The sequence below is a fragment of the Drosophila suzukii genome, chromosome X (genome assembly GCF_043229965.1).
Source record: "Drosophila suzukii chromosome X, CBGP_Dsuzu_IsoJpt1.0, whole genome shotgun sequence".
Taxonomy (NCBI): Eukaryota; Metazoa; Arthropoda; class Insecta; order Diptera; family Drosophilidae; genus Drosophila; species Drosophila suzukii.
This window is the reverse complement of record NC_092084.1, coordinates 26,200,311-26,214,422: the sequence shown is the minus strand read 5'-3', so window position 1 is coordinate 26,214,422 and position 14,112 is coordinate 26,200,311. Positions and strand designations below refer to the sequence as shown.

The 14,112-nt window shown below is 38.1% G+C and overlaps 1 protein-coding gene across 2 annotated transcripts; it reads right to left on the bottom strand.

The window, feature by feature from the left end:
- Positions 1-287: 287 nt before the first annotated feature.
- Positions 288-3,583, bottom strand: LOC118876766 (uncharacterized). 2 transcript variants are annotated; one of them, XM_036820036.3, is made up of 4 exons: positions 1,314-3,583; positions 712-1,001; positions 489-648; positions 288-421 (listed from the first exon to the last, which is right to left on the bottom strand). In XM_036820036.3, exons 1-4 carry the CDS (start codon positions 1,333-1,335, stop codon positions 309-311), a joined length of 585 nt encoding a protein of 194 aa, XP_036675931.2. In that variant the 5' UTR covers positions 1,336-3,583; the 3' UTR covers positions 288-308. The 2 variants fall into 2 exon arrangements, with proteins under 2 accessions (XP_036675931.2, XP_070853846.1); XM_070997745.1 differs by having other exon boundaries at positions 3,094-3,580.
- Between the last annotated feature and the right edge of the window lie 10,529 nt (positions 3,584-14,112).

Here is a 14,112-nt window from a genome sequence, read left to right as displayed (position 1 = left end):
CGAAGGGAGTCTTTTCCGCGATACGAATGCGATATCGCCGAAGTAACTTTTGGAAGTGTCGCCGAAGTCACTTCTAGAAGTGTCGCCGAAGTGGCACATTTCTTCCCGACGGGAGTCACTTCCGCGATACGAATGCGATATCGCCGAAGTAACTTTTGGAAGTGTCGCCGAAGTCACTTCTAGAAGTAACTCAGAAGTGACATAACAGACGCTTGTAGATGATACCTAGAAGATTCTCTCCCAATTGGAAAATCTAAAAATAAAAAATATTCATTTGACTTATTTATCTCGGTTTGCCTTTATTTTTCTTATAAGGGCTTTTGACGCTTGTAAATACGGTCTCTGGCATGTAGGAAATACTGCTGAATAACTTTATTTATGTCCAACTCCGTTGACGTTGGAAATTTACTAATAGCCATTTCTAAAAGGAACAGAAACAAAAATGGGTTTTTATTCAGTCAAAATAAAAATACACTTTGGGGCGTTACCTTTAATAATCGCATATGTTGAGAACATTTGGATGCTGGGTTTCTCCAGAGTTCTCCGCCACGTTATGTCCACAGCCAGCTTGTCCGATATAACTGCTTTGATAGCCAGCCTTGTAAATGTGGGAACATCATTTCCTCCAACCATTTTTAGCTTTGATTTCTAGAAAAAGGCCAAAATTATTTATCAGGTAATTGTAAACGGCATTCAATATAAGTAAATTACCAGTTCTCTCCGCATTTCATCCTCATTCAAAAGTTTTTGGTCGAAATCTTGGAAATCGGGCAGGGTTTCGAAGGGCAGCATTTGAAGATTATTGGCCACAGGCTCCGGAACCGGTAAGGACTTAAGTTGTCTAACTTCGCCACGGAGCATAAAAACCTCCTCCGTAAGCGTTTTCAGCAGCCTTTGGGTACCTTCCTCCCTGCGCCTACTTTCCTCCAATTCTTTTAAAATTTGGTCTTCCCTGTGTCGACTCATGTCCAGTTCCTTCAATATCCTCTCAAAGAGGTAATCTGAAATTTTTCCAAAAGTTATTAAGATTTATACACTTACTATGGGGCGAAATTGCGTCAAATTGAGACGGATAAGAATTTCCTAAAATATAAAAATTATTATTGTGTAATATGTATACACTCAAAAAACTATTTGCCCCAAACTTTAGAAATCTGCAAAAAAAATAAAGTTTGGGCCGAATAATTTTTAGAGAGCATTAATTAATTAATTAATTATTTAGTTTCCATACAACTTGTATTTTTGTTTAATTTTTTATGAAATAGTTGGTTTTGGAATATAAATAAACATTAACTGATACAATTAATACTTACCTGCACCGGTGTTAAAATCCATTTTTTTTATTTTCTACACGAAGGGAAAAATAGCGAAAGTGTTTTGTGTGTTTTTTAATATTATTGCTTTGTTTTTAATGTTGCTAAGGTTAAAGCTAATACTTTCATTTCATCATCTCATCTACTTTAAAAATACCAAAATTTGATGAATTGTAAGGTTGATCAAAAAGTGGTTGTAAGTTAATAATAATTTTACCTTCAAAAAACGGAACATTTTCTATCTTTTTAATTTTGTTAATAAGGAAAACATTTTCATTGACATAACAAATATTGTTAGGCAAATCAACAGAGAAGTAAAAGTTTATTAGTTTTTAAAAAACTATACAGTTCCTCGTTATCAGAAAGTTGTCGACCAAATATTATATCAGCGTTTTTTTGCTTCCTTTTGAGGGTATAACTCTTTTCAACATGTCTGTTGTAAATTTGGGCAGCAGCATTGTTTGATTTTTTAACCTGTTTTTTTATAGTTTGTAGGTAATTTTCAAAACGGAAAGCGCTTATTGTTTCTATAGACCCAAAAGATTTTGCTTCCTCGTGAATATGAAGCAAATAATGAAAATTACAAGTCATGAAGCAAGGGTCATATAACGAGGATACTTCTATTACAAAACCTATTAAGAGATTTTGGGCCATTTTAATATCTGCCAAAGAACAATTGCTATTTAACAATATACGTATTGCTAGGGATAAATTTAAAAAGTGTTAAAGTGCCCATAATACAACAAAAATTGTCTAAGTTCCGTGGCCTTGAAACGATCAAGCTCGTCCAAGGACTTAGACTTACGAGAAAATTCGTACGGGCAAGATTTTTTTTAATTTTTTAGTTCGCTTGAAAGCTCACCAATTTTCCATGAGGGTAAGGAATACTGTTCTCCTTTTTTCTTTACCCAAGACTTAAGGAGAGTCCTTACTACTCCAAGGCAAACAATATGCATGTAGTCCAACCCAACTTGTTTAACAATATCGATAGAAAGTATTTCTAAAACAGTTAAATCTTTTTTGTTGTGGTGTTCAGGTTGACTTCTGCTTCTAAATGAGTTGTTATCCCGATGAGGGTCCATCCCAATTTTTAAAAAAGCAACTCGATTTTTAACCATTTCCCCTTTTTGAAGGCACCTTGTGCAAGAATAATAACCTGAATGTCCTTTTATTCCTAAAACAAATGATCGGGCTGGAGCATCCATAATAAAGCATCTGATCCCTAAACTGTACATCTTGTTTTTGTATGCGAACCCAGTTTCGGCAAGTTCCTTTACTTCATTTACAAATTCACTCAGGTATTCGTCAGCGTTTTTCGGCTTTGAATAACCCTCGTAAACACCTATCAACATTACTTCTGGATAACCAGGAACATTACATAATATGGGCCAAACATTTTTTGACGAACTTTTACATAATGGCAAGCCATCAACATTTACATCCATATTTATTATTTCTGACTCATAGTCATTTACCATTAAAAAGTCTGTAAGCGCGTCAGACAAACCGTAATGTGTATAAAAGCCGTCCCCCATATTTCGGGCTACAACTTCTTTAGGAGTTTTTTTCAAGGTTCTAGAATCTTTGGGCACATTCATGTTATTATTTCTTAATATTACCAAAAGTTCGTTCAAAACATTATTGGCAATGTTATTTTTTATGGCCCATCGCCTTAACTGCTCAGCGAAAGTCTCTGGGCTATCGCTGTCACTACTCTCGTCAAACTAGAATAAATGTTGTCAAAATCTCCATCTGTTTCGTCAGGTACATCAATACATACGTCAGGTATAGCAACATCTACTTCGTCAGGTGCATTAGTATCAACAATAACAGGCACATTATTACACTCTTTTGTTTCTTTACAAACATCTAAGCATATTCTTTCACACGAGCTGGCAACAATTGTTGACTCCTCAGTCTCGTAAATAGCTGAAAATAATCGTGCAGCTTCACGCTTAGCACGCAATTTAGCAGCCTTTGTTAGTAGGGACATTTTAAAATCGAAGCAAATAAACAAACAAAGCAATATTTTGTAAACACACAAATTTTATACACAGCCGCACTGACCACAAACAATTCGCGAAACGAAGTGACGCTTGGGCGGAAAATAATAGCGTGGGTCGAAAGGGAGAACCGAAGAATTTTCAGAAATAAAGGAATAACGGCAATTTGTCGCGACCTCCTTTTAACGGGCGAGCGTTGTTTTTTTAAATACAGTGAACTATCTATTCAGTGAACCTTTAAGTAACGGGGGCGTTCGCCGAAAAGATTAAGTTCACTAAGGAGGTCGAATTAAATATTTTATTTAATTTCAATTTGCTTAAAAATATATTTTATTCTTTTTTTTTTTAATATTATTATGTTTGTTTAAATTGAAATCTAAGGTATAGTTAAAATAAATAAATACTTAAACATATAATTATATACAAAATCTATCAATCTTATTATTATTATTTTAAACATATATTAATATATAAAATAAATTTACCTTATTATTTTGAACAAATATAAAAATATATAAATATTTGGTTCTTTTAGAAAGGGTTTACTGTTCTGTTTTGGTCGAGCACTGTACCTGCTGAGATGCAGACTGGACGCCAAGAAAATAGACAAAAAATTACAAAAACAAAATACATGTTTTCCAAATTTCTTTCTATCTTCTTTTCAACATCTTGAAGTCATTTAGAAGACAATTTTTGTTCGCAATGATTTTGTTTTTGTAAAATGTGTTCTATCGCCGTTTTATAGCGCAGAAGTGTCTCAGAAGTTACTTCTTCGCGATCGCGACCCTTTTTGTTTTTGTAAAATGTGTACTATCGTCTTTCTATCGTCCAGAAGTGACTTAGAAGTTACTTCTACGCGACACATGTATATTTTGTTTTTGTAAAATGTGTACTATCGCCTTTCTATCGTCCAGAAGTTACTTAGAAGTTACTTCTACGCGATACATGTATATTTTGTTTTTGTAAAATGTGTTCTATCGCCGTTTTATCGCGCAGAAGTGTCTCAGAAGTTACTTCTTCGCGATCGCGACCCTTTTTATACCCGTTACTCGTAGAGTAAAAGGGTATACTAGATTCGTCGGAAAGTATGTAACAGGCAGAAGGAAGCGTTTCCGACCCCATAAAGTATATGTATATATTCTTGATCAGGATCACTAGCCGAGTCGATCTAGCCATGTCCGTCTGTCTGTCTGTCCGTCTGTCCGGATGAACGCTGAGATCTCGGAAACTATGAGAGCTAGGCTATTGAGATTTGGCGTGCAGATTCCTGAGCTTCTTACGCAGCGCAAGTTTGTTTCAGTAGACTGCCACGCCCACTCTAACGCCCACAAACCGCCCAAAATGGTGGCTCCTACAGTTTTGATGCTAGATAGAAAATTTTAACTGAAATGTATTAGTCTTGTCAATACCTATCGATTGAGCCAAAAAAAATTTTGCTACGCCCACTCTAACGCCCACAAACCTCCCAAGAAAAAAGCTATGACGTCAGAGCCAGACAATGCGAAATGTTTTTACGCGCGTATGTGTGTGTATGTAAATAGTTGCCGGCCGAACTTAGCGGCAAAGAAAAAAGCATTGCCGGCGCTCAGAGAGAGCAAAGTGCGCGGCTAACTTATTCTATTGAATAATGGACTGTATTGTAAATGTCGCTTTCGAAATGTTTGTAGGGTGTACCGAGAACGAAGGTACGTGGGTTACCGTGCTTACGTTGCCTTACGTTGCGCTACGTGACTTTTTCCCTTATGTACATATGTTGAGATGGCCGGGCATATGGTGTAAATTGTAATTTAAATTTGTAATAAATTCGGAAATTGGAAATAATGTGGACTGTATTGTAATATATCGCTGTATAAATGTTCGCAGGGTGCAACGCGAATAGAAGTATGTGTATATGAATACGAATATGTATGGAAATGGCAAATACGAAAAAGAAGCCGGAATATGGCGATCGTATGCACAATGGAAATGGCCGATCAGACAGATATATGAGAAAATTGGGTTCTTGGGAAATATCTGGCTGGTCGGCACTGGAAATATGGAATATTCGTACTTATTTTGGATTTTTTGAAGAACTCAGAAAACTCCGCTGGTAGAATTTGACATTTTATTGATTTAAAAAAAAATATTAAAAATTCTTAGTTGCTATTGTGGAGTTGCCATACTGCCGAAAACAATCCCCGTTACTATGAAAGAGAAACGGGAAGTTCAAAGATGGCACGCCAAATTTCGATGGTAAAATATGCAAGTCTATTTTTTGATTTTATTTATTTATTATATTAGCAATACAAATTTATTTTTCAATCACTAATTTTTATCTGGGGGATTCCCAGGAGGAGCCGCAACGTCGGCGCCAGCAGGAGCGCTACGCCGATGGAGAGGAGCCGGTAAGTCGGGGCCGACGTCGTCCTGGTGACCAGGAGCGGGGTAGCGATGGCGAGGATTAAAAAAATATATATAAAAAATTTCTTTGATAGAAGTTTTGAGAAAGTCGGGAGTCCCAACTTGCAGACCGTCCCAACTTACCGACCTCTCCCCTAAAGATTCAAAAAATTACATGAATATTTTCTTGTTGTTTTCAGAAATAAAGTTTAAAACGTGACCAAGGCCAAGACCAAGACCAAGGAAGCCGCTTTAGAGCTAGGACTAATAGGGAATTTTTAAGTCTTTGCGTAAATATTGTTGTGTTGCCAATAGTGGCTATTTTAAGCAAAAAGTTGCTCCAAAAATATTGCAGAAACAAATTTTCTTTAATTACAAAAGAGTTTTAGAAAAGTTGACTTTAAAAAAAAAACTTTAGTTTGAAAATAAATCAGAGAAATCACAAAATAATTTTTCCTGAAGTTAATATCCCAAATTCCAATGGCGATAAAGACGGAGTCCAATTAAATATAGATCTTAATATTACTTTAAGTCATTCTTCGATTCCCATGCCGTTTGACGAAAGTCATATCAAAGCTACATTAAAATGTCTTCGAAAAACTTGTCGGCTTCGCAACAAAAGCTTAAATGTTGATGTGAATTTAGATCCAAGTCAGATTAGCTTACCACAGCCGGTTAAAATTTTAATAGCTGAAATGCAAGTTCAGAATTTTATGGAAATAGTGTTGAAATGCAGCACAAAGTTTTCAAATAAAAAGCATATAGCACGTGATAAGAGAACATTTTTTCTCTGTTAATAATGCGTGTTCAATTAATTTTAAAAGTTTGCGATTGAATAAGGAATCCATTTGTGCTAATGCATGTTGTCAAGATCCCGCTTGCAACTTTTACAAGTTTCAGGGATCTCTTAATGGAAATGTAAAAATGTTTTTGAATAGAATCGGATATAGGCATTCCATAAGCTTTAAAAAATCTACTCAGTGCAGGGCCGTTAACAGATATCTTTTCAAAATAGAAATTAAAGGCAGCACTGCATTTGAATTTAGAAATAAATTGATAAATTTGGCCAACACAAAAAGGGCGCTAATTGGTAATGATCAAATGATCAATAAGCATTTTCCTATTACCGGAATTTTATATCAGGGGAGAACACGAAAGAGGATTTTGATAAAGATACCTTTAAGGACGCCGTTGATATCAAATGTAGGAATTTTCGCACTTCTTTCAGTTTCTATCAACGAAACTGGAAGTGTATTTGTGGAACAGAGAACATATAAGTATTTTGGTGAACAATATCAAGAAGGATACATTGCATTTAGATGCAACGGGATGTGTTGTGCAGCGAATGAAATATGTGGAGAAAAAAATTCTCCTGTACTCATTGGTTGCACATATTCCAGAATATATTATGGTATATCCAATGGCGCATGCCATTTTGTCGAATCACTTTACGTATGACATTGTTCGCTTTTTAAGCGAGCAAAATTGGTATTGTAAAGTTTATAAGTTAAAGCTGCCAATATGCAAACACATAATAACCGACGTTAGTATTGCTATTATTCAAGACATTTTGAATGAACTTAACGATTTATATATTGTGGCATACTATACTACATATGTGCTTTCGCTTCTTTAATGGCGAAAGTGACATATTTCCTAGTATATGCGGTCAATTTTGCATAAGTCGCTATGCCTGTGCTGTTATCGACAGAACCGTTGCATTGGCTAGTATTGAGTTAAGAGATTTAGTCAGAAATGCTCTTGGTTTAGCATATAATATTATTACAATTAAGGAGTTAGAGCAGTGGTTTTGCAATGTAATACTCATTATTTTATCTCCATTTGTAAATAATACTGCTTTATCTAATTTATCAGGTGATAGCTTTCATTCGTTCGATTTATTTAATATTATATATTCATTTATTAGATTTAATATAAAAATAATTGATATAAATACAGTAAGCATTAATTGGATTTAATTTCAGATTCGATGCCAGTTGTGCCGTGGAGGTAACCCCTTCAATTGAGAACATGCCACGGGAGAGATCCCATTCCGATTGCGCAGATGGAAGCAGGTCAAATGGAGTGGCCATTCACCAATGAAAATACCTTCGCCTTGCATATGTAAAAAACTTTTAAAATACCGAATTGTGGGATTATAGAGTAAAGCCAAATCTTCTTTTTTCGGTATTTCCGATTTCCATTATTCGATAATTTTGGTATTTTTCAGACAAATAAATAACTGGGATTTGCTTGGTTAAGAAGGAGTGGTCACACTAGGATTTTAACGTTAACTTTAAACGTTATAACTCAAAAAGCTTCATCTAGCTCTTAAAATTAACTTATAAATGGGTATACAATTTTGGGCAATTAATAGTGAATTTGCCCGTAAAATCAGAAACTTTTAATACAACTGCATAATATTTTGTTGCTGAATGATTTTAATTTTATAATCTCCGGCAGTCATTTCTTCATGTGCGTAATGGGCGTTTGGGTCGTGGCACCCATGCCGAGTACCAACTTTTTAGCTTTAATAGTTTCCGAGAACACAGCGTTCATACGGTCGGGTAAGGGTATAGGAACTTCGACTTGCAGAAGTTAGTTTAGTATGGAAAAAATGACAATAAACAGCTCTCAAAAACCAAAGGCCACATAATATTGTCCACTTTTTTAAGTCTGTAGTAACGAAAAATAAACACAGTATTTTATAAAAAATGTAATAAATGTTCCCCCTGAATTCAGCTTTTTTAAGCTTATTTCTTGTTGATCCAGCTATTTTTGCTCAAACAAAAATGACACCACTGGTCCTGTCAGCAAGGAAATACTGGTCACTCCGGATCTGAAAATTATTTTTCTGCTGGCCACTCCGGATCCGTTCTTCGCGGAGGGGCAGTTCACTCTGGGCGCTCATCCCTTCGCCTTGTGTGACCTGGAAGACTTGGAAGAAACGATGCAACTTCTGGATGTAGCCTGTACCATGGATTTGCCCATACCGGAAATAGCCAGCGAGGAAATTCAGAAATTGCCCACCGGAACATGCGACAGTACTTGCACAAGCGAGTTCAACAGAAATTAAAATAAATTACTTTTTCACATAACGTAGATTATTAGTTTATTAGATTTAAAATAAAAATCAGTGATTTAAATACAAAAAGCAATAGTTGAATTTCATTTTAGTTTCGCTGCCGTTGCTGTGGGCGTGCGCAGATGGAAGCAGGTCGAAAGTAGTGGCCATTCACCAATGGAAATACCTTCGCCTTGCCCATCGAAGAATTCCTAAAATACCGAATAGTGGGATCATAGGCTGAAGGTAGGTTTTCATTTCAAATAGCGGAATCTTGGAAAATATCGATAAAAACCATAAATTTTTTGTTTTTTGCTGTTTTTTTCCGAAAATATAACGAAAATCAATAAATGTTTCAGACAAAAATGTTCCTTTTCCTATTTAGCGAAATATACAAGTAAAAAAATTTAATTTCGTGTTCTTAAAAATGTTAATGCCATTCTCGTGTTTTGGTTGTACCATCACTAAAACAACGATACGCCGATATAACGACAAGCATTCGTGCGATATATCGGACAAAATGACGCAAGTGTGCTTCAACGGTTTATTATTTTCAAGCCTTGTGAAAATGTAATCATATTTAGCGATTTTAACGAAATCTCATAAATTAATTAAGTTAATATATTCGAAGATATTTACGAAAAACAGTTTTTACCGTTATTTTCCATGATCCCGTTATTTGCGCCAACTTTTACTATTTTTCCCGTAATCATAGCCCCAAATAACGTGGATATTGAAAGTTTGAACGATATCGGGCGTTAGAGCTAAACGGAAGTTCACCCAAATATACATTCATATATCGCGTAAAAGTCACTTCTGGACGATAAGAAGACGTAGTACACATTTTACAAAACCAAAAAGGGTCGGGATCGCATAGAAGTAACTTCTGAGACACTGAGACAAAAGAAAACAGGAAAGAAAGCTATAGCCGAGTACCTCGACTATCAGATACCCGTTACTCAGCTAAAGGGACCAAAGGGAAATGAAGATATGCAAGCAGCAAAGCGAGAGTAAAAAGCGCCACCTACCGGCGGTAGACCGATTTAAGCGTTATGGACGTTAGAGTGGGCGTGGAAATTTTTTTAAAATCAATCGATAGGTATTGACGAGACCAGTACATTTATCTAGCATGAAAATTGTGGGCGTCACAGGTTTGGGCGGTTTGTGGGCGTTAAAGTGGGCGTGGCACATTGCTGAAACAAACTTGCGCTGCGTAAGAAGCTCAGGAATCTGCACGCCAAATCTCAATAGCTCTTATAGTTTCCGAGATCTCAGCGTTCATCCGGACAGACAGACAGACGGACATGGCTAGATCGACTCGGCTAGTGACCCTGATCAAGAACATATATACTTTATGGGGTCGGAAACGCTTCCTTCTGCCTGTTACATAGTTTCCGACGAATCTAGTATACCCTTTTACTCTACGAGTAACGGGTATAAATAGTAGTAATAAATTTAGATTAATTTGAAAATTAACCCCTTCAATTGAAAACATACCACGGGAGAGATTCGATTCCGATTGCGCAGATGGAAGCAGGTCGAATGGAGTGCCCATTCACCAATAAAAATACCTTCGCCTTGCCTATCGAAAAATTCCCAAAATACCGAATTGTGGGATTATAGACTGAAGCCAGATTTTCATTATTCGGTATTAAGCATAGCTCGCAAGTAACTCTCAACCGTTTTTCGTTTTGTGGTCTGCACTCTAACACAACCTCTCAACAGACACCTGAGTCTCCGGTGTAGCCAGTACAACGTGTGCGGGCGCATTCAGGTGTGGCGACTGCAGCTTTATATCGGTAAAAAACTGCAAAATGTTCGTATTTAGTGGCAAACGTCCATGCATAAGGTCGAAAATTTTCTATGTCAGCATAGATTTGGATCAGTTTTTTAGATGCAGGCTCTTCTTTAATTTCGGAGATTGTCTGTACGCCCTCCAAATAGGCGGAACACAGAGACTCCTCTTTGTTAGCACATTTATCACCGTCGGATGTTAGCTCCTTCTTCCGGTCTTGGATATCAACCTCCCATGATGGCGCACTTTGTGTTGGGGAATGCACCTTAAATAAAAACTAAATTAGAACATATTTTTTGCAATGTTAGTTTAGTACAAGTGTGAGTTTTTGACATGGACAATATACATTGCTAAAACATTTAAAAGCAATTAACAACAATAAAACAGGACCTAAACTTCAAACACACGTAGCCTTACTTACTTTAGCTCGAATGTTATTTTTTTTACATTTAGCTTTGCTAAGCATTTTTGCTGGTCATTTAAGATGCAATAAACGCGTGGATCAATGTGGATTGCACCTAACACCGCATCATTTTCAAGTAACTCACATTCTCGAATTTTGATCTATCCCATTATTTTTTTTAAATATAATTTTGGCTGTTCTCGCACTTTAGTTTAAGCTCCATCCATATTATAAAGAATTCGCGGTATACTAATTTTTTATTCTGCAACTTTGAGGTCGCTTCGTATGTGTCCTTGAACCCGTCAATATATACCTCCTTCCAATCTCAGTCCGCATTAATACTAATGCTAGGGTGTACACCAAAGAAATCTTTTAAATCTAACAATTTTAATATCATTATATATGTATGTAGAGTTCCATCTCGTAACAACATCAAGACATGTTACGTTTTTTTTGCCCTCGTTCAACCAACGTGCTCAGGTTGAATATTTTTAAATATTTAAAATAATATTAAAAAATTTTAAGTTTTCACTTACGTATTCGTTTCTGTACGCAATAATTTACAAATTTTGCGACATGATGAAACTTTAATGCTGTTCTCATCTAGCTTGTTGTTGTCGAATACGCACAATTGAAGCGAGTGCGGAGCACTCGAGTTTTTCCATCACATTTTCATCGTTAATGTCATCGCGTGTGTCATCGTCAGAAAGAGTCTCCGAATCGTCATTTAAAATTTGAATGGCTTTTATCATGTTTTTTCCATTATCAGATGTAATGCTGTTTATATGGTTTTAGGTTTTCAATAACATTCATTTAAAACATATTTGGCAATTAAGATTTTACCTGAAGACTTGATCGAGGGTTATTCCGTGAAGTGGCTGTTTGATGAAGACATCCTGGCACTTTGGGCACTTCAACTGGGAGATGTGCTTCTTCTGAATGTGCGAGTCCAGTCGTTGGCGCGAGCCGACGGACTTCCCGCACTGGTCGCAGCTGAGTACGGACTCGTCGGTAGTGGAGTCGCCAACGGGCTCAAGACGGGCCTTTTTGTGTGGCTTCACATTGTGGTTTATTTCTTCCAGTTGGAACACATCAGAAATGGAGGATGTGTTCCGTGTGTGTTTGACTTGCTTTTTGCGCTTGGCGGGGTATTCACCATTTGTGGTGACCCCAGAAACACCTATGGGGCTTGTTTTGCCTTTCTTTGCCTTCAACACCAGCCAGGACCGGCGGACAACGCAGCCGACTAGAATCAAAACCCCGCAAGGACCAGCCCAAACCACCTACCAGCGTGCCAAGACTGATCTAGTGGTGAGCGCCGGGGCCAAGGAGTTTAAGAGGACACTACTCAACCAAGAAGGAAGAAGGAAGCATACTCAAACGTCTGGCCACCAACCCCTTACGAGAAAACCAGGTGTCAGCGGAGGATTACCAAAAAATCCAAGAAAATAAAGCCTGAGCAAAAGGCGGTGATCCCAGACATTGAATCGCAATGACACCAAGCGACAGCAAAAAGCGTGAGTCGATGGTCGATGGAAGTAGCACAAACACCGAGCAAGAAGGACAAAACAACCAACCGCGGTACATGGTCTACGTCTTTTGCGGAAATAGTAAAGAATCGGAAGATCATTGGCGTCATCGACCAGAACGATGTAGGCGGCAGGATCCCAAAAAACCCGTGGGGTCTGGTTAGACGGGCACTTGCGACAGTGGCATTGAAAGTGCAGAACGAAAACCCAGGACCGACCCCCGACTGCACAGATGCGGGGTGGTACCAGGGTAACGTGAAGCTGATCGCCTGTGAGGATGAAAGATCTGCAGCGCTTTACAAGGCTGCCATCACCAAGGTTGCCGAGGTCTACCCCGGGGCCAAGTTGACCGTATGCGAGGCTGTGGATATCCCGTCCCGACCGAGGGCGAGGGTGTGGCTGCCGTCTGAACCCTTTGAGCTAGAAACTATTATCACCCTCTTGACCAGGTTCAACCCGAAGCTTCCGACAGAAGGTTGGAAAGTGGTTAGACCCTTGCAGACAGAGCCGACGGAACTATGGGTTCGCCAAGGTGCAACTCCGCATCTGTGATACGGACAAGCTAGTGGCGGACAACCTGGCTGCTTGCGCGTCCTACGAACCCCCGAGTGATGACGATATGGAACACGTGCAGACCAACCACACAGGGTACGCGTCCACCGATTCGGAGCTCACCGAAAACCTGAAGCAGCTGTGCACACAGGGCACGACCGGGGCGCGCTGTGCTCCAGGACATAGTGAAAGAAGCGGAGAGTACCCAGTCCGAGTTCAGCCCTCAAGACGGTGCAGTATCTACAGATTAATCTGCATCACAGCAAGGCAGCATCTTCTGCCCCTCTTCTCTGGGTTATAGCAGTTAATAAGTTCCTATCACTTCTAGAGGAAGCGGGCACTAAAAAGGCAGCCTACGCGGAAGACGTGGTTACCCTATTACAAAGAAAATTTTCTCAAACTCTTTGCAACCTGATGGAGACATCCCTATCCACCCTCTCCATGTTATAGCTTGATCAACAGAAATTAAAATAGATTACATTTGCACATAACGTAGATTATTAATTTATTAGATTTAAAATATAAATCATTTCAGTTTCGCTGCCGTTCTTGTGGGCGTGCCGTGGATGTAACCCCTTCAATTGAGAACATGCCACGGGAGAGATCCGATTCCGATTGCGCAGATGAAAGCAGGTCGAATGGAGTGGCCATCCACCAATGAAAATACCTTCGCCTTGCCTATCGAAAAATTTCTAAAATACCGAATTGTGGGATTATAGACTTAAACCAGATTTTCATTATTCGGTATTTAGCATAGCTCGCAAATATGTACGTCAAATTAGCGCCGGTAACTTAGCGGCGATGGCAGAACGGTGGAATCTGGAACATGGGGCCAATTTTATTTTTTTGATTTTCTCGCCTTTTTGGAGCCGAATCGAAAAATATTAAATGCAGAATGGCTTAGAATGAACATATCTAGCTTGCAAACATATCCGACTTCTAGAAATCTATTAGAAATCTATTTAAAATATCGGGTCCCCCAATTTTGTTTATTGCTCCCCCACAGAGGTTGTACCAATATGCACGGTAAACCTGGTTATTGGGTGTTAATTCAAACTTTTTGTCAGAAAGTAT

What these genes read in the sequence shown, in the direction of transcription:
- LOC118876766 (XM_036820036.3), bottom strand. Translation starts at nt 1,335, where the DNA reads ATGGATTTTAACACCGGTGCAG. An exon ending in GGATTTTAACACCGGTGCAG is followed by an intron (nt 1,002 to 1,313) that starts GTAAGTATTAAT and finishes GAAAAATTTCAG; the next exon opens with ATTACCTCTTTGAGAGGATA. An exon ending in ATGAAATGCGGAGAGAACTG is followed by an intron (nt 649 to 711) that starts GTAATTTACTTA and finishes GCCTTTTTCTAG; the next exon opens with AAATCAAAGCTAAAAATGGT.